The 27,804-nt window shown below is 38.0% G+C and overlaps 1 protein-coding gene and 1 long non-coding RNA gene across 3 annotated transcripts in view; one reads left to right on the forward strand and one right to left on the reverse strand.

Moving 5' to 3' along the window:
• Positions 1 to 2,000: 2,000 nt before the first annotated feature.
• Positions 2,001 to 27,804, forward strand: part of nompC (no mechanoreceptor potential C) — a 77,883-nt gene continuing 52,079 nt past the window's right edge. Inside the window, exon 1 of one of the 2 annotated variants that reach the window (XM_028184454.2) lies at positions 2,001 to 2,505. In XM_028184454.2, coding sequence (XP_028040255.2) covers positions 2,170 to 2,505 — 336 coding nt within the window. In that variant the 5' untranslated portion in view covers positions 2,001 to 2,169. The remainder of the gene's footprint in view (positions 2,506 to 27,804) is intronic. The other variant, XM_028184456.2, reaches the window with a different exon arrangement.
• On the reverse strand, positions 22,957 to 26,958 carry LOC149501845 (uncharacterized). Its single transcript, XR_016324028.1, has 2 exons — positions 25,002 to 26,958; positions 22,957 to 24,861 (listed from the first exon to the last, which is right to left on the reverse strand). It is a non-coding gene; the product is annotated as an uncharacterized LOC149501845 (long non-coding RNA).

Here is a 27,804-nt window from a genome sequence, read left to right on the forward strand (position 1 = left end):
TATATTTCATTAGAAAAATTGGTACCCGCATGCGGGGTTCGAATACCAGTGCATCGCTACACACGATTGCACTGGACGTCTTATCCTTTAGGCCACGACGACTTCAAAGTTCAAGTGTTAATGTAGACACATAGTATGGACACAGAGCGGCAAAGCTGAGGATATCTGAAGCGGGTTGTATCGAGGTCGCGGATCCCCCGCCGGAAGTGGCGCGTGGCGCACGCGACCCACCACCCCCGTTTTCTTGTGACGAAACATGCAAATTTCTTCGACCTGCCCGATATCATCAGGAGGGTCCGAACGCGTTGGATATGTGTTTTTCATCAGAAACAAGGTCACCCCGTCCGATCTAGTTTGAGGTCATTAATATAAAACCAAAAATGTTTTTATAGGTTTCGTAGGACGGTTTTTATTGACGAAACCAAATTACGCCAGCAGCCTTTTCGATGGATAATACGACGGTAATTTTTATCACGTAACAGAAGTCAAAGTGGAGAGCCAATGCTGGTCTAGTGTTATTTGAATTGAATAAGTCTTGGCCTTTGGTCTTGGCTCTTTGTGGGTACGAATTATGTCAACGTAACGTATACTGTGTGCTGTAACTTAAAAAGAAAAAGCATTAAATCGATTGCTTTCCTTTGTAAAGAAGTTGTTATTCACGAATCCAAATGAGTGTGCTGTTTTTCGTTTAACTTCTTTAATAAAATTGTTTTTATCGTTATTTTTTGGTGACAAAACTCCATGTTTAAATTGTAGGAGGTTTTACGGCAAAGGAAAGATTTTCCACCGAGCGGTTTATATTGCTATAAGAACTTGGAATTCGTAACTGTATACATGCAAACATATCTTGAAAATGTCGTAAGTGAGATTCAGGTATCTATCAAATATCTTGTGTTGTATGATAACTACCGCCACAAAGTCATCATCACGTCAGTTGCTGAACGTAGGTATTCCATAGATTTCTAGACAGAAATATTCCAAAATTGACACCATGGTCCTGGGTCCTAGTAGAATACCTAATCGTAAGGATTAACTCTGCCGGTGACTAGAAAACCTACTGAGGTGACTTAAAATTGGTGAGCCGCTATGTTAATTATTTGGTGTTCAATAGTTATTATGGAATGAGCCCATAGTTACCACATCTTGAAATCCACCATCCACTTTGAGGTAATAACCCGAAGTCTTAGTAGCTTTGAATTAATGAATCACACAGAATCAAGCAAACAGCAGAATGGCAATCAGAACTGCATCAATGGCAATGTCCTGCTGTACTGTGCTCACAGTAAAATTCGTAGATTTTGCTTAGATAGGTCAAAGAGCTCCCGGTATACCTGGTGTTAAGGGGCTACCGGAGCCCATAGACATCAGCTACATGAATGCCGCCACTCACCTTGAGACTTGAGATCTAAGCCTTAATTTTACATTACAATGGCGACAAGACCCATCACTGGTTTCCCAACTGTTCAAACCGAAATGCATTACTGGTGGTGGAACCTAACGTTCCGGGCTCACAAGACGCCCTACCACTGCTAATTACAAAAACTATAATTATGAGTATGGGTTTTAATAATAAATAAACAATCGGTTAGAAGTTTCATTACAAAAAAATACTATTGAAGCAGTGTTCCCGTAGGAAGAAGTGGACTGCGGCGCTGGTATCGAGAAATTAAGGTCTGGCACAGTTGATTTAAGTTTTTAAGAACATTTCCCGCACTTAATGTAAATATTTCACTCGCAATCAAGTTTTACATGCATGTTTACCGATTCATAAGAACGTCTTATACTTTCTTAAGTGTATATTCATGTTCTACAAAAATTATGCCTATTAGATAATGTATATGGGTATATATACATAAGTTTGATAGATGATAGCCATTCAAATTAAACGTAATCATAAATCTGCTCGTTTCCGAGTCACTCTTCCCCTAAACACTAAAAAATGGGTCAATGCATGGGACATTCTGAGACATCGCTGAAAAAAGTTTGTTTGTAAATCCGACTGGGGCACCTTTCCACTTTATTTACCCGTATCATGCAAGAAATCGGCTGGAGCCACGCAGTCGTGCCGCAGTCATGCTCCGCCCGCCCTACGAGTAACACTCGCACGGAACCAATGTGCTCCCCCGTGACTCCGAGTGCGGTGATACCGTGTGCTACTAATGTGTGAGGATGTCGCAGGCCGCGGGCGGCAAAAAGGGCGGCAAAGGCCCGCCAAAGAAGAACACCGAAGAAGACAAGAACGCACCTGCGAAGCCTGCAGAAGAGAAAGACGAAACGGCCTCGAACAATGGAGAGAAGAAGGAAGTCAAGGAAGTCAATGGAGCGGAGGTGGTCAAGCCGCCCAGCGCCGGTGTCAATATTCGCGACGTGGCCGGGAAGATCTTGACCTTGGCCCAAAAAGGAGAATGGCCGGCCGTCGAGCAAACGCTCAAGGTCTTGGAGAAGCTGGTGGCTGCTGGGGGAGAAGATGCCATCAGTGTCCCTATGGCGGGGATACTTGATCCCGTAAGTGATTTAGTATTGTCTTGTGTTATCATTCACCCGAAGAACATTCAGCATCAACCGCGTTTGGGGAAATTCGTAAATGTCAATAATGATAATTTCATATTATAAGCTTTTGATTACTTGAAATTTGTGATTTTAGTTAATACTGGAGCGGTGTGTGGGCGTTCCAAGGCCTTTTGTTTTCTACTGTACCCTTTCCACGCACAAATACCCATTAGCTCCCGAGACTTACAATTATAATTTTCTTGGAATCAGGCACGTAATAATAATACGAAGCTTATCAAGATATTTTTTGACTTGCCGAGCTTGAAGACTTACTTATGTATACTTTTAGAGATAAATCTATAGTTTAGTAGAGGTCCCGCAGTAGTCGAAATTCGACTATAATAATTAATTGGAATTCTAAGTTTGTACACTATTATGATTGTATTTTATACTTCTATAATCACAAATTCTATAATCGCCAAGGCTACACTATAAAAAAATATTAATAAAGACAAACAATATTTAATCTATTCTCAATTTGACCACAGACGTCAAGAACAAAAGTTTGACAATAAATAGTATGCATGCGTGTGTGCGTCAAATACATGCTAGGTATTGTGTATAGTAATGTTTTCTTTATCGATTTAATGTATATTTTATGCATTATTTAAAAAAAATATTAGCATTGTGCACTTCTTCTCTATATTCTGTATAAGTGAGGAAAATTTCATACTCCTCCGTCTGCGCAATTTTCGTAAAAAGGGATACAAAGTTTCTGATTCACGTATTAATATATATATTATTTGGAATTTAATCATTTTACCGACTAATCGAATATTTTACAGTTTTCGTAGACAGCAACAACTGGAGTTCAAAATAGTGGTAGTAGTTAATTATGTCAACGACTTGACGGTTTTTTTGCACGATATTATTCTAACATATTTTAGATGTATAGACCCGAGTGAACGTACAATAATTATCTATGCTCAAATTTTTTTTAATCAATCTGGATACGGTCATAATATCTGATGTTAGGACCTCTTGTGAGTCCGCGCGGGTAGGTACCACCACCCCACCTATTTCTGCCGTGAAGAAGTAATGCGTTTCGGTTTGAAGAGTGGGACAGCCGTTGTAACTATACTTGAGACCTTAGAACTTATATCTCAAGGTGGGTGGCGCATTTACGTTGTAGATGTCTATGGGCTCCAGTAACCACTTGACACTGCTGTGAGCTCGTCCACCCATCTAAGCAATAAAAAAAACATCGCTACATAATTCGAATTCATGACATTGTTGAGCGACGGTAACCACTCACCATTAGGTGGGCCGTACGCTCATTTGCCTACAAGGGCAATAGAAAAACCCTATGAAAATTTTTGTATGTTTTGGACTTTATAAACCAAGACTTCTTAAATAACTCTATAAATAATTCTCAAATATTATAAACTAGCGACTCGATTTCTCCGCTATTTAATGGATGTTATTATACATATAAACCTTCCTCTTCAATCACTCTATCTATTAAAAAAAATCGCATCAAAATCCGTTGCGTAGTTTTAAAGATTTAAGCATACATAGGGACAGACAGATACAGGGACAGAGAAAGCGACTTTGTTTTATACTATGTAGTGATATCTTACGGGCCAAAGATACGTATAGGCGATCACCGCCTTAGTTAGCACCATCCTGCCTATTTCGGTCGCGAAGCAATCGTGCATGCTACGAAGGCCACGAAAATTGCACCATTTTAATTTAGACTTAGCTATGATAAAAAGAGTTGGTTCAACACTAAATAATACGCTTATTTTTAAACTTTGTTGTGTTGTGTTGTGTGTTGACTAAATATGTCCGGCCGCTAGTTCGTTCGTATTGGTTATTAGCGATTTTGTAACTACGATTATGAATTATCGGACTAGGCTTTTAACGTTATCAATTTAATCTGATTACTAACGGAAATCACGATCGAGCATCGTGAAATATATCGAACTTCGAAAAAACAAATGAGAAACAACGGTACCTCTAGCTCTTCAGGTCATACACTAAGAATTAAAATCGTCTAATTAATCTGATGTCAGTAATTAAGTAACATATTCATTGAATGTCAATACGGATTAACATCGCTTACAAAGAAAAAGAAAAACTGGGAAAAACCGGTAAAACACAGAAAGCATTTTTTTAAATTCTCGTATGTGTTTATTTGAAAAAAAAACTTTTGAAACATAATAAATATTTATATTAATTTACAATCACACAAAAAAAAAATTGTAAGAAGAGCGCTCGTTTGATCCGTTTTTCTTTACGCTGCTGAGACCTGGACATTAAGAGAAATTGAGAAAAAGAGGATAGATGCTTTCGAAATATGGTGCTGGAGAAGAATGCTGCAAATAGAGTGAGTGGAGTTTAGAACGAATCAATCTTTTCTTCAGGAACTCGGCATTAAGTAGCGTCTATTCTCCGTCATTTAGGGTCGCATTCTCACTATCTTCGGACATGTGTCGCGACGGGATGACAATACAGTTGAGCGCCTTGTAAAGCAGAGCAGGATAGAGGGAATGAGATCGCGCAGCAGATCACTGTTACGATGGACCGACCAAATAAAAGCATCTCTATACGGTCCTGTCAACGAGTGCACAAGGAGGGCCGCGGTACGCGAGGAATGGCGAAGTTTTGTGAAGAGCTTTACTGGTGGTAGGACCTCTTGTGAGTCCGCGCGGGCAGGTACCACCAACCTGCCTATTTCTGAAGTGAACCAGTAAAGCGTTTCAGTTTGAAGGATGGGGCAGCCGTTGTAACTATACTTGAGACCTTAGAACTTATCTAAAGGTGGGTGGCGCATTTACGTCGTAGATTTCTATGGGCTCCAGTAACTACTTAACACCAGGTGGGCTGTCAGCTCGTCCACCATCTAAGCAACAATAAAAAAACTCACCATGATCCGAACTGGTGATCACGACCACTCTGCCAAGAATGTAAAACGACTAAGAAAATGAATATTACAAGGCTTTATTAGTTCTTATGAAATGTAAAAAATATTTATATATTTGACATTTATTTGACGTTGACGTTAAAGTTTGCAAACGTTAAACTTCACACAAGACAAATTTCATGGTAAATTTAAGCTTGCTTTTATTATTTATTGCCTTTGTAGGCAGACGAGCATACGGCTCACTTGATGGTGAATGATTACCGTCGCTCATGGACTTCAGCAATGCCAGGGCCAGGCCGCTACCTACCGTTAACTACTCTCCAGAAGCCTTGTTTGAAGGACATGTCATAGCGCTTGGGAAGCACCATGGAGGGGAGCTCATTCCAAAGCCAGATGGTACGTGGCAAAAAAGATCTCTGGAAACGTACTGTCGATGAACGTAGTCGCTCCAGGTAGTATGGACGAAACTCTACTCCGATCATCTCAAACAATTCACTTTGGGACATGAGGTCATTGTCTCATTTGTATTAAAATAGTATAACGGTTGTCTCATTCAAACTGGTTTGCAATTGCGATTGCGTACGATTGCTTCGTAATAGGCAGGATGACGAAACCTATTTACGACTCTATATGTCATTTCCCCTCTGTGGAAGCCCTTCATGAACACAAGCTAGGTTCCACTGATTTTTAGGCACTTGAGTTTTACGCAACTTTATTTTGTACCTATTTATAAAAATCTGACTTTTGTAATCCTGCTGTTTTCTATACAAATGAAATTAGAGAATCAAACAGATAAACATTACACATCTAACGGATCCAAGCTAATATTTTATATGTTTTTAAAATATAAATACAACTATAAACAATCGAAACACTGAGTATCTTTAACCGTGGTCCGTCTACATTAAGATAATCTGCTATTAACTTACTTGTCGTGGCGTGCAACCTCTTTGACAGGACATAAGACCTACAACGACTAGACATAGACACAGACTAAGACAGACACTTGACAAGAATTCAAAAAATAAAGAGAGAAATGGAACGAGGGCGTACGTGACTAGCGGCTGGCAGTAGATTTTTTGACTTCCTAAAAGACGGACACGAACCAGACGACAAGGAATGAATTGACCGTTCTCATAAATGTATCTACACTTTAATATTATAAAGCCGAAGAGTTTGTTTGTTTGAACGCGCTAATCTCAGGAACTACTGGTCCGATTTGAAAATCGAATCTTTCAATTGGAATTGAATCTTTCAGTGTTAGATAGCCCATTTATCGAGACAGGCTATATAACTATATAGGCTATATAACATTACGCTAAGACCAATACAAGCGGAGCACCAATAATGAATATTTCAAAATCGGACTTATCGGACTTTTACCTTTTGAGAGCTTTTCCCGGCGTGCGCTGCAGTAACGTTTAAAGTTTCGCTAAAATAATATATGACAGAATTGTTCCCCTTTAAAAGATCTAAAAAAAGTTCGCGACAGCATATGTCTTATATGTTAAGGTTGGCTCACTATAACGTTTCTTATGCTAACCAAATTTGTTCTAAAACAAAGCATTATTTGTGAACTATTCCACGCGGACGAAGTCGCGGGCAAAAGCTAATATAAAATAGAGGACAAAAGAGCGAACCGACCGTTCATTACTATTCGATTAAACAACGAGACAATTAACTACTAGATCGATTAGTAATAGAAAAACAACAGTTTTACCACGTTTTGTAGGTTAAATGTAATTTTAAAACAAACTTTGGCAGTTTCGTAACTTTGTTCATTATCGCTTCCTTAGCCTGAAACTGCGCTTCATCATGAAACCCGTGTGCTTAGTGCGAGCTTTTTAACGTTCTCGATAGGGTAAAAGTTAACTTTGTATGTAATTGGAACGTTCGCCTACGTATGCCGCTAGGGGCGCTGATCCAACTGCATACAAATTCGAGTTAACTTTTACGCTATCGAGAACGTTAAAAAATTCGCTCTATGCACACCGATTACCGCGAATACACAAGTGAATGTGTAAGGTTAATTTGTTTAACTAGTTTAACGACTATTCTTTGTAATCGACTTGGGTTTTCAAGATTTGTTGGCGTAATTGAAACTATTAGTACGGTTTGCGGATCTTGCGACTTTTTATTGTCATTATATCTAGGGGTAAAATTCTAAATCGAAGCGAGAAGAAGAAAAAGAGTGATGTCTCCATAGCTATCGTATCGATTACCCAAGCGACGCGACGTGCGTTTATTTAGTTCCGCCCAAAAAAATTTAACGCCCATGTAATTATTATTTTTTCATTTTCTATACAGTTAGCTGTTGTAAGACATTGAACCGTAGTTTTGCGAAAAACAATTTCGGCGGTGCATGCACAATGTCCATTGACATGTCCGTATCAATTAATCTACAGTAGATCATAGTAGATCTTGAGGCACTCTTCTTCTGAGTCTTCTTATAGTCATTTGGTTGTCCATTAAATGCTTAGCAAGGTTATTCGGATGGGCTTCCAATCTTACACAATAGGCTTTAGCTCGATGGATTACTTCATCTTTGCCTTTTCTTATGGCAAGATCATAATGGATTCTTTCATTTGTAACATACCATGGTGCGTTCACTATCACCCATGTAAATAAACAAATTTTTCACAATATCCAATTGCATTATAAATATCTGATAACACACACAGCAAAGCTAGGTCGGAGTTTAGCTAGTGAATACGTACGATAATACATTAGAAACTATCATCGTAACTTCTTCAATTACTTATCGAGGTTTGAAAAGCCACTTGGTTTAAGCGACATTTCGCTTAATAAGCGACATTTAACTTTGTAATTCAAGGTTCCTTTTATTTGGTATTAGCATCAACAGTTCGATGTTTTAATCGAACTTCAATTAAGATAACTCCAATCAAATAGCTGATGAAGTTTTTTCGTTGTGATATTTTTTCCAAATTTTATAGCCTTTAAATGGCTCTCCTGTAAAATGGCAAAAATGTTGCTTAAATCATCTCTCGATGTTATCTCCGTTGTTTCGAATACTGCACAGTTTTTTTTATGGCAATAGTTATGCCTTTATGTCAGTTTCAAGTATACTGCACAGTTCTCCTGGTCATGGATCTTAAATATCAAGTGTATATATAATCTATGGTCACGGGCAACTGAGGTGTTAGATGGGACTTTTTGGCGGGAACGCGAGGGGTGAAGTTGTGTGATTTGTTTTATTTTGTCTATTTAGTGTTTCTTCGGGTTTAAATGTGTAATAATGGTGGATTATTAACTGTTTAATATCTGTGAAAGTGCACAAATGTGGGAAAATGAAATAAAGCCGCTGGACGTAACTTCTCGGGATCCTCCAAAAAGTCCACTGAAAAAATCTTAGTAAATGACCACCATTTTACTGAGATTATATTTCATCCCGTATCATCTCATTTCATTTCATTTAATTTCATCCCAGTTGATTAATGTCTCAAATTAATCATCTTCATTTCATTTCACTCCATAATATCATTTTTCATAAAAATATGAATATAAATTAAAATAAGACATGACTTAAAGGTCTCAGTTACCAGGTCATAAAATCTCTTAAAAAAAAAAAGGTGTTAGATGGACTTTTTGGCGGGAACGCGAGGAGTGAAGTTGTGTGATTTGTTTTATTTTGTCTATTTAGTGTTTCTTCGGGTTTAAATGTGTAATAATGGTGGTTTATTAACTGTTTGATATCCTCGAAAGTGTTACAGTGAAAGTGCACAAATGTGGGAAAATGAAACAAAGCCGCTGGACGTAACTTCTCGGCATCCTCCAAAAAGTCCACTGAAAAAATCTTAGTAAATGACCACCATTTTGCTGAGATTATATTTCATCCCATATCATCTCAACTCATTTCATTTCATATCATTTTTCATATAAAAAAGTTTTCATTTTATTTTATTTTGGAAAACTGTAAAGTTTTCGAAAATTAAAAAAAATGAAAACTTTTTTGAGAGAGATTTTGCCATAAAAGTAGTTTGAATTAAAAACTTTAATTAATAAGGTAAATTAGCGATTGCATTCAATTGATATTTTTATTTATGCTTAAGCGGGTGATCGATAACACGGCTCACGTTTTTATTTTTTTATTGCATAGATGAGTAGATGAGCTCGTAGCCCACCTGGTGGTAAGTGGTTACCGAAGCCCATAAACATCTACAACGTAAATGCCGCCACTCACCTTGAGATATGAGTTCTAAGGTTACAACGGCTGCCCCACCCTTCAAACCTTCTTCACGCTTGCTTACTTCACGACAGAAATAGGCAGAGTGGTAGTACATACCCGTGCGGACTCACAAGAGGTCACAACCACCAGTAAAGGCTTTTTATAAGTTAGCATTATGCGGTGGCTTGGCTGCAGCTCTGACATTGCTGAGCGACGGTTATAACTCACCATCAGGTGATCCGTAAGCTTGTCTGCTTACAACGGCAGTAAAAATTATTACAACAGTGAAAAAAAAACAGAAAATACAGTACAAACATTGAAGTTTTTAAAAATAATTCTGATAAAAAAAAAAGTCGGAAAATAGAACATGGCGGATAATTGCATCTGTATTAACAATAAAGAAATGGTTGCCAGAGCTTAGTTTGTTTCCCAAAACAAACGTTTCCTGTGTCATATTCTGGTCTATAAACTATCAGCGCCCATAACAACGGTTACCATGGCAACCGTTATTATATGTACGCGTTGCTATTATGTATGCGATGATAAATGAACAATCCATTCTGAACAGGGTTTACGTAAAATGATTTCTTTATTGGCGCCTACACAGTAAAAGCAATAACTGTATCAGATTTAAAGTTCCTGACTTCAGACGAATAGTTCCGGAGATTTTTTGACGAATTAATAGCGTTTCGCTTTTATGCTATATAGATTAAAAAACCTCTCTCTGTAGCCAGGGACGTCTTAAACTAGGCTGGGGCCCTTGGGCACACAAGAACTTGAGGCCCTTTTGGAAAGTAAAAAAAGCGAATTATAATAACATTTTTTTACTGAGTATGAATGACCATTTATTATAGGTAATCAAATACAGTATGATATAATAATATTAATTATATTAGAATGCTGCTGGTTTTTTGGTTACGATTACGATAATGGTTTCTTTCGGGATTTCTGTTGAGCAAAATATTCCATTATATCTTTAAAGTAAATTTTTGAAGGATGTCACTTTCTATGCCCATAATTGACAAATTACTCAGCCGTTCTTGTAACCTTGTTGTTCGCAATTCATTTTTTATTCTCTTAAGCTGCGAAAATGACCACTCTCGACTACAGTTGGTAACCAAATTGTCGGTCCTTGGGGGCCTCCTGAGAATGGGGGCCCTGGGCACGGGCCCCGTGTGCCCTTATGGTAAAGACGGTACTGTCTGTAGCCCACTCCGTGCTTTAACACTTGGCCAAATACAACGAACACAGTTCCAATTAAAAAAAAGACAAGCGTAACTAATTCACCGCCATTAAACATCTCTATTTCGCTTTATACTTCGTCTGACATACTTTCGTCGAGGGCCAACGGTAATACATAGCACTAATTGAGTATATTTAAGAACACGCTACTAGTGCCGTGAACGTTAAGTCCAAAAATAGACTTCATGCGTACCTAGCTTGAACTAGGTAGGTACCTAAGCGATGGTTTCTGAATTGAGAACCTCTGTTTTTTTGTAAAAGGAATTGCGATTCTAAAACTGTTTTGAACAATAGGTTATTAAAAATTGTATTGCTTTATCGTTTCTTTGAAATTCCTTGAAAACGAGATAAATCTACATAGACGTGCCATATAGGGACCCTATGGAGATGTTTAAAAGTAAAGGTTGCATGTAGGGGTGTCACCAAAGAAAAAAAATATATTTAGATCTATAGAGTGAACTCATCAGAGAACAAACTGTTCTAAGTACATAGTTTACTTTTTTCTGCCATTGTAGGTAAAAAGGTATAGGGCCCACCTGGTGGTAAGTGGTTACCGTCGCAAATGGACATCAGCAATGCGAGGAGCCCAACCAAGCCGCACTCAAACAAACATATATTTTACTCATTGCATTCTTTGATTTATTTTTATGATTGAGCATAAGTTATACAAACTATTAGGTATAGTGGAGTGCGACAGAAGAACTAAGAAATATCTGATTTTAGCCACGTCTTTTTTTTCCTACCTTTGCTGATAGCCTTGAAAGGCTATTTCAGCGTTGCCCTAGCGTGTAGGTGAGCTCTCGGGGCTCAAACCAGAGGTGTTGCTAGCAAGAGCAGTGCTTCGCAAAATCTACCACCGGATCGGAAACGCGACCCACTGAGAAGATCCGGCGAGAAACTCAGCAGGCTGTGTCTATGGGTGCCCCGTCTTATTAAATTATGTAAACTATCTCTTGAGAAGCCATTCAGTGACAAACAGACAAAATATGATGTTAGGATGTAAGGATATTGTGCCAAATAATAACAGTGCGTATTGAATTGTTACGTTTTTACCTCAACTAATGTTGTGAGTTTTGTTTTTATTTCTAATAATGAAGTCAAGGTCTCACTCACCAAAATAATGAAACTATTCGTCCCAACAAACTATGTTGTAATGAAATAACATACAATGGGTGTTTGAATTCTTGTAACTCGTTCGGAAATATCAGAAATTTCAGAACGACGTTCGTAAATTTTAGAATTAAACTAAATGATATTAAACAAAAAATTTACTCTTAATACTTTATTATGTTGATTATTGTTGAATGATTGATAGTGCAAAGGTCTATTTAAATAATAAAAAAAAAAACTGAAAATTGATGTAGTAATTAGCTTTCTATAAGGAACCTTCCGGTATTTTTGGGTAGGATCAAGAGTATGACAAACATGCTAATACATCATCAAAGCTAACGAGAGAGAGCGTACATACTCAATTATCCTTTGAATATAGAAAAAATATAACCTGAGGTATTATTTAGTAAATTTTATTAAGTTTTATTGAAGAAGGGAATAATGTTATTCATTGACACTCTATCTATTGATTTAAAATGCCTTTTTAAATACATTTTTTAAAGAAGTACTTTAATTTATTGCTCACTCTATGAAGTCCATTAGGAAATAAACAACAATTTATTTATTTATTGCATCAACAAAGTGATCATCAATACAAAACATTGACAAGTTGACAATAAATACATGTCAGATGTCATCTCAATTATAGGTGCAATCGACAGTGCAATACAACATCTTGAAATTAGTAATTGATTAGATTAATTGAATAAATATACATACACTGAAATAATGATAAAAATATTTCGTAATTTTGACTACACGAAAAATATATAAAAAGGTTTGATTCAAAGGAGGCGGCAGGCTGATCGCGTGAGGCTTTTTTACGTGTTTAAGAGAGGGAGCCAGGCTGTATGTTCGATAGCCTGGCAACCATCGCGTGCTGAATGCGAGACATCTTCGCTTTACTGCCTCTGAGCCAACGGATCGATCGCTGTTACACCCATGTATGTTTTGTTTTGCCTTACATCGTTCGTGTGACAAATACGGGCGCCAGAAGGTACGAGCATACTAATTCTGTACGTTTAGTGCGAGTTTCTTAACGTTCTCGATAGCGTACGAGTTAACCCAATTTTGTATGCAGTTGGAACAGCGCCCCTAGCGGCAAACGTACGCAAACGATCCCATTTCATACAAATATGAGCTAACTTTTACGCTATCGAGAACGTTAAAAAACTCGCACGAAGCACACCGAAGTCGTCGTGGCCTAAAAGGATAAGACGTCCGGTGCATTCGTGTTGAGCGATGCACCGGTGTTCGAATCCAGCAGGCGAGTACCAATTTTTCTAATGAAACACGTACTTAGCAAATGTTCACGATTGACTTCCACGGTGAAGGAATAATATCGTGTAATAAAAACCAAATCCGCAAAATTATAATTTGCATAATTACTGATGGTAGGACCTCTTGTGAATCCGCGCCGGTAGGTACCATCATACTAGGTACCACCCTACGTATTTCTGCCGTGAAGCAGTAATGCGTTCCGGTTTGAAGGGTGGGGCAGCTGTTGTAACTATACTGAGACCTTAGAATTCATATATCAAGGTGGGTGGCAGCTTTTACGTTGTAGATGTCTCTGGGCTCCGGTAACCACTTAACACCAGGAAGGCCGTGAGCTCGTCCACCCATCTTTCTCTCCAACTCGAGGGAAGCTGTTAAAGCAAATGACGATGTCAATTGTGTTTCGCGTCTGCGTTAGGCAACGATTCGGTTGTATTTAAAATATCTCATAGCTTATTTTTATAAGCGACCCTGAAAGGAATAAAATAAATTTCATTATTTACGTTGTGGTTTATTAAACATTTCTTAATACGAGTTTAGTTGAGTCATAAGCGAGATCAATTGACATAGTTTTGTGACGCATGCATTAGATTTACATTGTTGGTTGGACGTATTGGCACCCACTAGTACCAAAATTCGCTGTGTTAGGGAAATCATCATGTTTTCCAGTTTCAAACGAATCAGTACTGTTGAGACTCTACTCTTATGTCTCAATGGGCAGCGGGACTTACTTTGTGATATGAGCCCAGGTCGTGATACATTGTATTGCTTAAATACATTTTTTATTTTTTTCTTCTTTTCTCCACCTTATCCCACTAGGTGGGGTCGGCACAGCTATTTTTTCTCTTCCATTCTCTTCTATCAGCCGTCATCTCAACATTCACTCCTCTCTCTCTCTCTCATATCGCCATACACACACTCCATCCATGTATTCTTTGGTCGACTTCTTCCCCCTCTACCTTGCACTACCATTTTCATTCATCTCCTACTCACATGCATCTTCTCTCTACGCATCACATGTCCATACCACGCCCTTATTTTATCTTGTAAAAACTTTATAATGAAATCGCCGCGTGGTGTAGGAACGATTACTCCCTACCCTATTAACACCAATCACAACATGTGACACCATATGTAGCCAATCGTTGTGGATTATCTATGGTTAGCGCGTCATCTGTTTTGCCTTCTAATTTTCGCCATCTAAATGACATCACAAGAAGTTTCGCCCAGCAGAGATGTAGAGCGTTTACGCGGCTACTTTGAAATATGCCGGTTTATACAAGTAAGAAACTATACATTACGGACGAAAGCAGTCGAGTGAATTTCTTTCATGAAAGCAATATATTTTGGTCCCGTCCTACATAATTTCGGGTGTAAATCCGAATGGCTATTCTGTGTCAAGGGTAAGGGGCTGTGGTTTCGCGTGCCGGACTGGGGTACTGTTAATCGATGGGAGATTTCCGACCTTGCCTTAGCCACATCCTTGGCTATTGCTCACCTGTCTAATATACAGAAGGCCATTGCCCAATGCCATTCGATTTGTTACCCATAAAACAGCTTTCCGTCTAAATGTTAAGGTCGGTTTTAGGATTGAGTTTTCGGTGCTTTATGCTCCAGCGGCAATTAGGTTTGGACTAGATCTGTGTTTTAGGTGTTCAGATATGAGCCAATAAAACAATTAACTATTTATTGTGGGTACTTTGATAACATTAGCGTATCAGTATTAGTCGAAGTGTATCTGTTCTAGTAATGCTACCAAAGTTAATATTATATTTGGCTCACTCTGTTGCTTCTTCTACGATCTTGGGTCCTAATGGTAGAACTTGCTGTGTACCCCGATGAGCTAGCACCAAATGCTATCTATGTCTTTCTACCGCTTATCGTTTTAAATTTACGTTGTTCGTGAACACATCCTAGGTACTCTCTTTTGCAGAATAGGCAGAGGAGTCAAGAGCCGTTCCGATGGTAAACTGGAATCATCGCTCATGTGCACTAGCAATTCCATGCTAGCACTACAGCCGAGGACTCCTTTTTTCCCTTACCCATTTGCTAGTAGCCTAAGAAGCTATTTCAGCTACACCCGGACCGGTAGGTAAGCTCAAGGGCTCCACCTGAGAGAATTTGCTAACATTAGCCCCTAGCAAGAGATGTGCTTCGCAGAATCTACAACCGGATCGGTATCGCGACCCACTGAGATGATCCGGTGAGAAACTCAGTGGGCTAAGAACTTTCGAAACCCGTTTAAAGAAAGATACATCATAATGTCTCGTGAACATTGTGAATATTGTTCTTCAACCCGATCATATATGGCACATATTGATTGATGAATTAAAACATGATCGATTAACTTATAAATCACAGGAATGAGCCGGCGGTGAGTTGTAAAAACTAGATAGTTTATTCATAATAAATAAATAGTTCGTCAGAGAAACTACTACCTTATGAAGTGGAATGGAGTCTTTGAGTACAAAGCACCGAGAGCACTGAAATATCTTTGATGAAAATGACTGTAGGCATTTTATTCGTTATGTAACAGACATTTCTAATTAATAGCTTTAACAAGCCCTTACTGTTTAAAAATCTCTGAACTAAATAATCCTCTTGTAATTTCCGAAATGATTTCAATCTTCTATTTCCCAATTTAAGCTAGATTGAGAACAATGTAAGCCGAATCACTTATATATGCAATTTCAAATTATTTTATCATTCTGTTTTCGAAGCCATTAATAACAAAAGATTTAAAGATACCAACGACACTTCCTTTCAACTAATTGTAATGCAAGTAGGGAGCTATGTTTCAAGTATAATTCCTCGGTACCCCATAGAATGTGAACAAAAGTCATTTTCTGTTAAACTTTATAAATTATTTATGAATGTATGAATATTATGAAAATATTATAAATGATACTTAAGTATGATTTGGCCTTAGTATGGTTATGTAGATTAGTGGGTCCCAGAGCCCATGGGCGTCACAGCCCGAATACCAATTTGAGATAGGCGTAGTTTTTATTAAATTATTTATAGGTACAAAAGTATTGCATCAGTATTACGAATTTTTTTTAAAAAAATCTTAAAGATGAAACCTAATTGGAATTGTAGAAGTGGTTTGTAATGTTTTCAAAACGATCCGCCCTAAAACTAGAATTGGCGGTGAATGAAATTGATTACGAAGTAGCGAGAATAGGGTTGGCTAACAGCACTTAGCTACTGATGATCAAGATAGGAATTAAGTGCGGAGTAGAGGAATATGAGAGGAGTACTACTAGCACTGATGAAAGACTGGGTAACTAGACTCGCACTTTTGAAATTATAGCGACTCAACCCAAAAAAACTCAAACTCCGATGGTTCGATGCCGTAGAGCACGACCCCAAGGCTATCGTGTCAAGAACTGGAAGGAAGCCCTGAACAGAGCAGTCTGGAGAAACATACTGGACCAGGCTAAGGCCCACCCTGGACTGTAAGGCCTAAGATGAAATGAACCCCAAAAAATGCATTTTTTGGAAAACATCGAATAAAGTTTTCAAACCGAAGACATAGAGGAAGGGGACGGAGTGAAAGAGACCGATGGATAAGTTTGTCCATTTATAAGCTACTTTTGGTCATTTCATTACTAAGAGTCGCTGAAAAGGGTCGTTCTAGGTCCATTTTTGAATCAAAGTCGAAATACAAAAATGGGTCTCTATAATTTTAAAGGCGCGTATAATTTAATAATAAATTGAAAATCCATTCTATTTAACTGGGGTCTTCTAGAATAGTTCAAGTGCGTGTTTCAGAAGTATGTGACGAATTTTGTGGATTACGTGACACAGAGATTGAAGTCGGAAGCATATTGAACAGTGTCCTTTAAAATATGTATTCTGCAAGATTAATGGCATAAAAATATAGGATAGCATATTAGTACCGGGGGTGAGCTCAGAAATTGTCTTAGTAAATAGGGAACCCACTACTATTTACTATTCACTGGTTGTAGGAGCTCTTGTGAGTTCGCGTGGGCGGGTACCACCACCCTGCGTATTTCTGCCGTGAAGCAGTAATGCGTTTCGGTTTGAGGGGTGGGGCAGCCGTTGTAACTATACTGAGACCTTAGAACTCATATCTCAAGGTGGGTGGCGGCATTTACGTTGTAGATGTCTATGGGCTCTAGTAAAATGACAATTTAACCTGTTTTACCTGATCAAATATTGAGGTTTTTAACCTACGACAATAATGGAAATTCCGCGGCTTTGTCAAAATTCGTGATCGTGCGAAATTTAAAATACAATCAAAAGTAATCCATTTCTTCATTAAGTTAAGGTTCGTTTGGCTTTGACGATCCAAAGGAATTGATTGAATAATGTTTTGTTAAATAATAAGGTTGATTTAAAACTTTTACACAATACAATCGCGATTCAAGGACACAAACTAATTTGGTTATTGCTAATGATTTGTATAATGTAGCAAGTTTTTAATTTGTCGTAGAATTGTCAGGTTACAATAAGTATTATAAATAAGTACTATTACAAAAAATATTCGAGTATGCTTTAACCATAATTCAACATTACAAGGAAACAGCTAATACAAAAATGATGTTATTGTAAAAAAAGTTGAATTTTAATTTTTTTAAATTTTTTTTTTTTTCATTTTTTTTTTAAATTTTTAATTGTCATCGGTCCTTAATAAGTATACCAAACATAAATTAATTCGACGTTTTGAAGGAGGTCAAAATCATGTACAAAGGTTCCGTTACAAACATACATACGTCTGAAGCTAATAAAAAGCGTATTAAAAATACGATAGGCATTGCTGTCAGAAACGTAAATATCTTCCAGAAAAACCACAAGTGACAAATCGTGAACAAATAAATCAGAAAGTAAAAAACTAAACAAACAAGTAACAAATTTTTCAATTAGAAAATTAAATCAAGAGAAATTTGTTCAGAGGCTATTTAGTTTACTACTAAACGTTTTCTAGTCATTCCTCCTCCTCGAGTCGTGCTCCTCATGTCTGAGGGTCGTGACCACCATCACCCATGAGCTTCAATCTTAGGATCTTTTTCCACTTTCCCCTGTCCACGGCGTCATGCAGCGCGCTGTACACTGTACTGTCCAAAGCGGTGCGGATCTGATCGGACCAACGAGTATGGCTGCGGCCTCTAGATCTGTTGCCTTCAACTTTCCCTGTGATCATAAGTTTTTCCAGGTTATCGCCGTCTTTCCTCGCAATGTGACCAAAATATTCGAGGATCCGCTTCAGACATACAGTAGACAGTCTGATTTTGATGCCCAGTTGCTTCAATATCGACACGTTAGTCCGGAAGGCTGTCCACCGAATTCTTAGCATGCGTCTCCAACACCACATTTCGAAAGCATCGATGCGCATTCGGTCTGCTGCTTTCAACGTCCATGTCTCAGCTCCATACAAGAAGATAGAGAAAACAAGAGTCCGCACCAGTCTGGTTTTAGTTTTCAGGCCTATCCCTCTATTCTTCCAGATCTTCTGTAGCTGAGACATCGCACTTTTAGCCATTCCGATACGTCGGCGCACGTCAGTTTCACATGAGCCTTTGTTGCTGATGCAGGACCCGAGATACACGAATTCGTCTACAACCTCTAATCCAAGCGCCCCACTCAATCTTAGAACATTTGCACGATCCACCACCATTAATTTCGTTTTTGATCTATTTATGGAGAGGCCTAGGCTGTTGCTGATACGTTCCATTTTGCTGAAGAAAAGAGACATTTCAGATTCGTCTGCAGCTAGCAGGGTCGTGTCATCGGCATATCGGACTATATAATGATTGATTATTAAGCAAAATCAGGTGGTAATTATGGGTGGTAACTCCAATTGCCTATTTCCGGGGAGAAACATTCCTGGGTACGGGTTAACGAGAGCCAACAGATCCGATATAATTGAGACGATGACCTCATGCCTCAATGTGAACCTCCTAAAAAATACTAGGAGTTCTTATTTAGAGTAGGTACTATCTTTTGGTCTGCTTCTCTCGCAAAGTTTGGCATGCGTTATCGTTCGAAATATTTCTTAATCAAATATTCTAATGCAATTAAAACTTAGATTTCATTTTTCAAGATCAACGTTGAAGAATTCTGCCTGAATGAGAAAATTAGGCTGCCTATTTATAATGTACTAGCGGCCCGCTCCGGCTCCGTTCGGGTCTTTAATAAAAATTTCAACGATATTTGACGTTTTATTTTTTATAAATAAAAGAACACTTATTGTGGCATAACTATAATAGTTAGACATATGTTGTCGGGATACTTTTTGTAAATAATAATGTTTTCTACCAAGTCGTAGTACAATATTTTATTCTATCATCAATAATTTTCGCAGGGCACACGCTGCCGCGCTGTAAAGAATATTTTAGGTAATTTTTTTACATCTTGGCTTACATTATTGGAGTTTTAGTAAGGATCCCTAATTTTTTTCAAAAAAGATTATGTCTTATGTCACTCGGGAATAGTGTAGCTTCCAAGCCGTGAAAGAATTTTTCAAATCGGTTCAGTAGTTTTGGAGCCTGTTCAATACAAACAAACAAACAAATCTTTCCTCTTTATAAGATTATTATATAATAATTAAATAATTATATACTTAATAATACGTGAAGCAAAAACTTTGTATCTCTTTTTACGAAAATTGCGCGGACGGAGGAGTATGAAAGTTTCCACACTTATAGAGAATATAGAGAAGAAGTGCACAATGCTATTTTTTTTAAATAATGCATAAAAGATACATTAAATCAATAAAGAAAACATTACACACACTACATACCATGTATTTGACGCACACACGCATGCATACTATTTATTGTCAAACTTTTGTTCTTGACGTCTGTTGTCAAATTGAGAATAGATTAAATATTGTTTGTTCATATTTTTTTAGCCTTGGCGAAATTTGTGATTATAGAAGTATAAAATACAATCATAATAGTGTACAAACTTACAATTCCAATTAATTATAGTCGAATTTCGACTACTGCGGGACCTCTAGTTAGTATAAATTGTTAAAAAAAACCGCCTAAACTCTCCATAACAAGGATGACAGTGACAAGATAATGTAGCGATCGTTGATGTCTTTCGCACTGTGCTAATCAATTCGTCACAACGTTACTTTTTACAGAACTCATAATACATAAAAAGATATAACACGCTGTATATATTTATAGTTATTTGCTTCTTCTAAGACAGAAAATGTCTTAAATAGATACATAGAACCATATTTAATTTTATAAGTCTTTTAAAACATGTAGGCAGCGTATTTCCTGTTCAATTTTTTTTTAATGGCCTGTGTAATACTATAATAAAATAATACTAAATGTATACTAGAATATATATACTAATATAATACTAAATAATAATAATACTAAAATAAATAATACTCTAAAATGACTTTTCGCAAACTACGAATAACTTCTTCATAGTGTTTCATCATCCCTTGTGGTGTATCATTCGAAAATATTCAAACCTCAAAGCCATAGATATAATTAATTCTCTGATGTTCCTTAATAAAATGAAATATTTTAGTCTCACTTTCTCAGTATTTAAGTACATTAACAATAAAGAACTGATGAAGCTGTATACAGCGTGTTTTTTTACATATATCGACTTTTCGCATTAAAAGTGTACAATTTCCTAAAATATTCGAAATCGAGTTAATATGCGGAATCATTTGGTATCACCAGAATTTTTCTCATAAATACTGTCAAAAGAGCGTAGTTTATTTTTTTTAGTTTACTTATGTTTTGACTACTATTAACAAACTTAATACTTATTTTTATCTTACTTTAATAAACAGATAATGTAACTGGTAAAAAATAAATGTTGCAAAGATGATTAATGTTAAAAATATCACATGTGAAACCTTTAAAACACTCTCCTGTAAAATTAGTTTTGAGATTGTACAATTTTAATGCGAGAAGACGATATGTTTACTGTTGTAAGCAGACGAGTATACGGCCCACCTGATGGTGAGTGGCTACCGTCGCTCATGGACGTAAGCGATGCCAGGGGCAGAGCCAAGCCACTGCCTACCAAACTGCTTTAGCCTTACTAACATTTATAAACGACGGTAACCACTCATCTTCTGGTGGGCCATATATTCGTCTGTTTACAACAGTAAGCATATATTTAAAAAAAACACGCTGTATACAGTTTATTTAGTTCCTTATTGTTAATGTACTTAAATAGTGAGAGAAGATATTTCATTTTATTAAGGACCATCAGATGATTAACTATATCTTTGTTTTGAGGTTCGAATATTTTCGAATGATACACCACTAGAGTATCGCCTAACTAACGTTTATCAAGTATATAATTAATTGTGTGGTCATTTCATCGTATTAGCTAAAAAATCAAATGGAGACAAAACAAAACCAACTTCAAAACAAAAGCAAAACAACAAAATAAAATAAGAATATCATCAGTTTAGTCGAAGTTAATTAAATATGCATTATTAAGGACCAAATGAAAAGCACCAGCTTTCAAATATAACAATAAGCATCAAAATCGATTAAGCTAGAAAACAAATTCTGTACTAAAACACATAAAACAAAATACAGGCGAATTGACAAACTCATCTTTTTTGAAGCCGTTTAAAATTTTATTTACATTTTGTTCGTCTACAATTTTTTTTTTGCTTAGATGGGTTTACGAGCTCACATCCCACCTGGTCTTAAGTGGTTACTGGAGCCCATAGACATCTATAACGTAAATACGCCACTTACCTTGAGATATGAGTTCTAAGAGCTCCGTATGGTGACAGCGGCTGCCCCACCCTTCAAACCGAAACGCATTACTGCTTCACGGCAGAAATAGACAGAGACCTACCCGTGCGGACTCACAAGAGGTCCTACCACCAGTAATTACGCAAATTATAATTATATAACAAAAATGAAAATAAATCATATAAATGATTAATCTAAGTAATTTCCTGAAGACCTAATTCCGCTTGCCCGGACTTCCTGCACATCGCAATATCCGGATCGAATGCTTTTAGTCGATTAAGCCCATCGTTATACGCCGACCCGGATATAAAGCTGACTCATGACCGACTGAAGCTTTGCTGTGTACATTAGTGTAATACATTGAGAATTTCTAAACAAAATGTAACTTCAAAATTTAAATGAACATTTCATTGTTTCACGCTTCATTATTATTATTAGCATTAATTTTTAATTATGAAATGTATTTTTTTACTCTATCTTATAAGCATGAGCACTAATTAAATCTATAATAATAATAACTAGTGGTCCCCTGGTAGTCGAAATTCGACTAATAGAAATTATAAGTTTGTACACTATTATGATTCTGTTGTCAAGGACTATTATACTTCTTTAATCACAGATTTCGTCAAAACTACACTTTAGACAAATATTAATAAAGAGAAAACAATATTTAATCTATTCTCATTTTGACAGACTATAACTGACAGACTGCAAAGAAAAGTTTGACAACAAACAAACAGTATGCATGCGCTAGTGTGTCAAATACATGGTAGTGTGTGTAATGTTTTCTTTATTGATTTAGTGTATCTTTTATGCATTATTTTAAGAAAATATTAGCATTGTGAACTTCTTCTCTATAATCTCTATAAGTGTGGGAAATTTCATACTTCTCCGTCCGCGCAATTTTCGTAAAAAGGGGTACAAAGTTTTTGCTTCACGTATTAATATATAGATGTAAGCTTGAGGGTAGATATTATCTTGTTGAACACCAAGTAAAACGATGTCACTTTTTGATTCCTGATTTAATCAACAATATGTTATCTTAACAATTCACTTTAACACTTGTCCAACTTTAACCAGTACGTACAACAGTCACTGAATCACACAACGTAACAACGATATAGTAAGTGCACCAGGCAAACGCAGTCCAACGAATGTTCATTGCGAGGCACGTACCGCCTTTTTATACTGGCCGGCGCAGCTGGCTTATTTATGAGTCACTTCTGTTGCACCTGTTGTTTGTGAGTCGAACGACACGGCCGGCGCACCTGGCTTGTGTGAGTCACTCCTATTGCACGTGCTAAACAGAAATATCGTTAACGCCGTCACGGCCATACTGACGTGCGCTCGTCCTCGTGCGCGCATTCTTATGGTATGTCTGTGAACAACAAACGTGTTCGTTCATCCTGACATTAACGGATGCAACTTAAAAAGTGGTCTATGATATTAACAATCTAGTACGGTTCGGTTCGCATAATTCTTCAGAAAATCCTATACTGGCTATAAATACTGACTGCTTATATACCTGGGTCAGTTCATTTAAAACTCTTCAGGTATGTAAGTATGTCCCTTTTAACTTTATCTCTTCAGTTTTTCGAATTGGACCGAATAATGCTAGACCGGATCGCAATCCCTGTAGCTAATTGTTGTGGCTAGTCCGGATGAAAATCCCTATAGCCAAGCCATTGGACCGGACAGACCCTTCAATGACTTCACACATTTTTTTTTCTTTCTTTTTTTTTTTTTTTTTTCTTTGCTAGTCCGGATCAACATCCCTTTAGCCAAGTCGTTGGACCGGATACACCCTTCAACGACCTACATTTTTTTTTCTCTTTTTTTTTTTTTGCTAGTCCGGATTAACATCCCTTTAGCCAAGTCATTGGACCGGATACACCCTTCAATGACTTACAATTCTTTTTTTTCTTCATTTAATTTTTTTTTTTTTTTTTTTTCATTTTTTTTTCTCTTTTTTTTCACTCTGCGTGTACGGTAGCATTTGTTGAAACATTTCTTAGACTAGAACATTTATACGGACTTTCTTCAGAAATAGTGCGAGACCGACCATCGTTTTCTACATTTCCAACACCTGCACCCGAGGTGCCTGACCTAACAGACATTGTATCACCACCCACAGACATAGTATCGCTATTTGCGGATAAAAATGTCGCTTCTATTGTCAGTGATAGAGTCGTCATCATTAAGATCAGTTTCATGAACAAGATTAATTAACCCATCTGTGTACGCCGTCACGTCATCGTCACTATAATTTTCAGAAATTTCTAGTAGGCCTGACGGGCCTCGAGGTATTTCACGTAAGTTTTCATGGGGAAATTTGTACACTCTATTAGAACTATTTACATGTCTCAATTTATACCTATCGTTTTCCAAAACTGCAGTAATGTTGAAGGGACCTTTACATTTTCGGTCAACTTACGAAAACAAAATCCCCAGCGGAAAAGAGGTTGACTTTAGCTTTGCCTCGACTAAACCAAGCTTCTGTTTGTGCCCTTTTTTTTTATGTTTTCGCCGGTCTTCGACCGTGCTAAATCAAGATCTAATCTAGAGGGATTATCACTCTGTTGAAACTTTAAGATATTTCAAGTGAATTACCCTGAACGGCAAACGTCTATTCTATTGGAGTAAACCCTGTTACTCGACAACGTGCACTATTAAGGGCGAGTTGAATATCCCCTAAGTGCTCTTACCATCATGATTGGTCTAAGTTACTTTCAGATCAAAGAGTGACTTGTTCATGAAACCGCTTACCATTGAATAAATTACTATGACTTTGTTTTATAAGACTACATTCTGACCCTGAATGGAACATAAAGGGGAAGCCAAAACCACTTATCTGTAACACACTGAAGCTCTGGAACACACGTTGACGTCTCTGGTTGCACCTGCCACAGCACCTGGAGCAGTGTCGTTTTTCTTCTTGTAGCGCATGGAACACCCAGAAGCTACATGACTCGCATCACCACACACGTAACAGCTGACTTGCAGGCGAGAGCCGGGCGCCCACGGATGACTAGGTTGTTCAGGTTTTGCTCACAGTCTCCTACGAGGCGGCGCGCCCTAGCGCAAGTGCAGCCGGAGCGCGGGGGCTCCAATATCGGCAGTCCGTGCTGGAGGCGTGGTCTCGTCGTTTGGCGGACCCGTCGGCCGGCCTCCGTACCGTCGAGGCGATCTGCCCGGTTCTCGCGGACTGGGTGGGCCGCGACCGCGGAAGTCTCACCTCCGGCTACCTGTGCAGACTCACAAGACATTTTACCACCATGCAAACTTCTTACCGCAACAAATCTTACCAGCCACCACGCAAACTACAATTTTACGGGTTCCACCTCTCTTACACGATGTTACTCCCACACTGAGGAAGCCAACCGCGAACACTTGTCAAGCACGCACAAGGACGCACTTCACCGGAAAAACCTGCATCCGATAGCGGAACCCGAACACCGCCGCATCGCCAAACACGAACGCACCGGACGTCTTATCTTACAGGTCACGACGACTTCAGATGTGTCAATTTTTCTTCCCCACGGAACTTGCTTGCTTTCTTGTTTGCTTGCTTGCTTGCTGGAGCTCGAAGTCATCGAACGTGTAGTGTTATTGGTATTGAATCGAGTAGTTTCTAAAATTTCAGCGACAATTCACAGTCTCATGTCCTGGTTTACTGTACTAGTGCCATGTAACTCTAGCAGTAGTCATTGGCTTAAAAACGATTCGTGTCGGAACTACCCACTCGTCATGACAGATCCATTATTGCGATCGAAGTTTCACTTGAGATTTGCACTTGCCTTAATTTCTTGCAATAGTTTGTTACGTGTTGTATTTCCGTTAGTAAATGCCATGTGATGAAGTCGACAGTCAAACTGGGCAACATGAGCCAGAACGTAAGATGTGACGATTTCTTCGTGGCTCAGATCTTCCATCGAGGTAACAGAGACGTTATTACACGACTTACGTATGCTGCATTCACGCTCTTGTGGCGTACCACTACTAGTATTCTGATCTGCATCATGTTTTTTTTTGCTGTACTTCGAACATGTTCAAACACGTCACGCCAGTGAGAGTAGAGTCCTGATCTCACTTCTGATGTAAGCTTGAGGGTAGATATTATCTTGTTGAACACCAAGTAAAACGATGTCACTTTTTGATTCCTGATTTAATCAACAATATGTTATCTTAACAATTCACTTTAACACTTGTCCAACTTTAACCAGTACGTACAACAGTCACTGAATCACACAACGTAACAACGATATAGTAAGTGCACCAGGCAAACGCAGTCCAACGAATGTTCATTGCGAGGCACGTACCGCCTTTTTATACTGGCCGGCGCAGCTGGCTTATTTATGAGTCACTTCTGTTGCACCTGTTGTTTGTGAGTCGAACGACACGGCCGGCGCACCTGGCTTGTGTGAGTCACTCCTATTGCACGTGCTAAACAGAAATATCGTTAACGCCGTCATAGATATAATAATAACTCTAATGACCGTCTAATCACCGTATGTGCCTGTGTATAGGAAGTGTTCTAAGAAATTGTTTGAGATGATACCATCATCTCGTTTTTACGATCGCACCGCCCATCACCGGAGTATAATTCATTCATACTACTTGAAGCCACTGCTTTCATCCACAGTGCGTTTCCAGAGATCTATTTGCCACGTACCATCCAGCTTTGGAATGAGCTCCCCTCCACGGTGTTTCCCGAGCGCTATGACATGTCCTTCTTCAAACGAGGCTTGTGGAGAGTATTAAACGGTAAGCAGTGGCTTGGCTCTGCCCTGGCATTGCTGAAGTCTATGGGTGACGGTAACCACTCACCATCAGGTGAGCCGTATGCTCGTCTGCCTGCTTGGGCAATAAAAATAAAATGTAATTTTATTGTTTAATTACTTTTATAAATGGGTCATCACAAGTACTTAAGGTCCATCATCATCATCAGTCCGTTGAGTATTTTTTTAAACGTTCATAAGTGGTGTACGATTTTGTGCAGTACAAACAACGGCGGACCCAGGAAGAGGGTCATGGGGTTCATGACCCCCCCCCCCTGAGCTGGTTCCAGGACTTAGGTGAACGAATAATTAAACATAATGATTTTATTTATATATTTTGTCACCATACATATTTTATGTAACTCCATACCTTCAATATTTAATTAATTTAATATCTATACTAATATTATAAAGAGGAAAGATTTGTTTGTTTGTTTGTTTCGAATAGGCTCCGAAACTACTGGACCGATTTGAAAAATTCTTTTTCCATTAGAAGCCGACCTTGTCCCTGATGAACATAGGCTACTTTTTTTAAAAAAAAATTATTTTATTTTTTTGGTTCATGTGTGTTTTAATGTTTCCGAAGCGAAGCGAGGGCGGGTCGCTAGTAATATAATAACTTTATATGATGGCAAACGTTTGGGAACGAACGCATCGAAAATTTGAATTTTACCGCGCCGCACTTGCGCGCGCTTTTCGACTACGTAACGTCTAGCTACACCTAAGAAGACCTAGAAGACGTAAAAGAAAAATTGATTTGGTTATTTAAATATATGTATTTTGTTGGATACCCTTGTCGTACCACTTCTTCACTTTTGCGTCATACCCCTCGACATACCTCTAGCTGTTATATTCACCACGGTTATGGAATATAAATAGGCTGCCTAATTTCCGCCTAGGATTCGAACACCGGTGCATCGCTCAACACGAATGCACCGGACGTCTTATCCCTTAAGCCACGACGACATAAATTTACATTTATTAGAAAAGTATTATGATATAATTATAAATAAATATAAATAACTTGATTACATTTGATTAATTATGATTAGGTTATATTTCGTTGGTTATATATTA

This window comes from Bombyx mandarina, chromosome 12, assembly GCF_030267445.1.
Source record: "Bombyx mandarina strain Sakado chromosome 12, ASM3026744v2".
In the NCBI taxonomy this organism is placed as follows: Eukaryota; Metazoa; Arthropoda; class Insecta; order Lepidoptera; family Bombycidae; genus Bombyx; species Bombyx mandarina.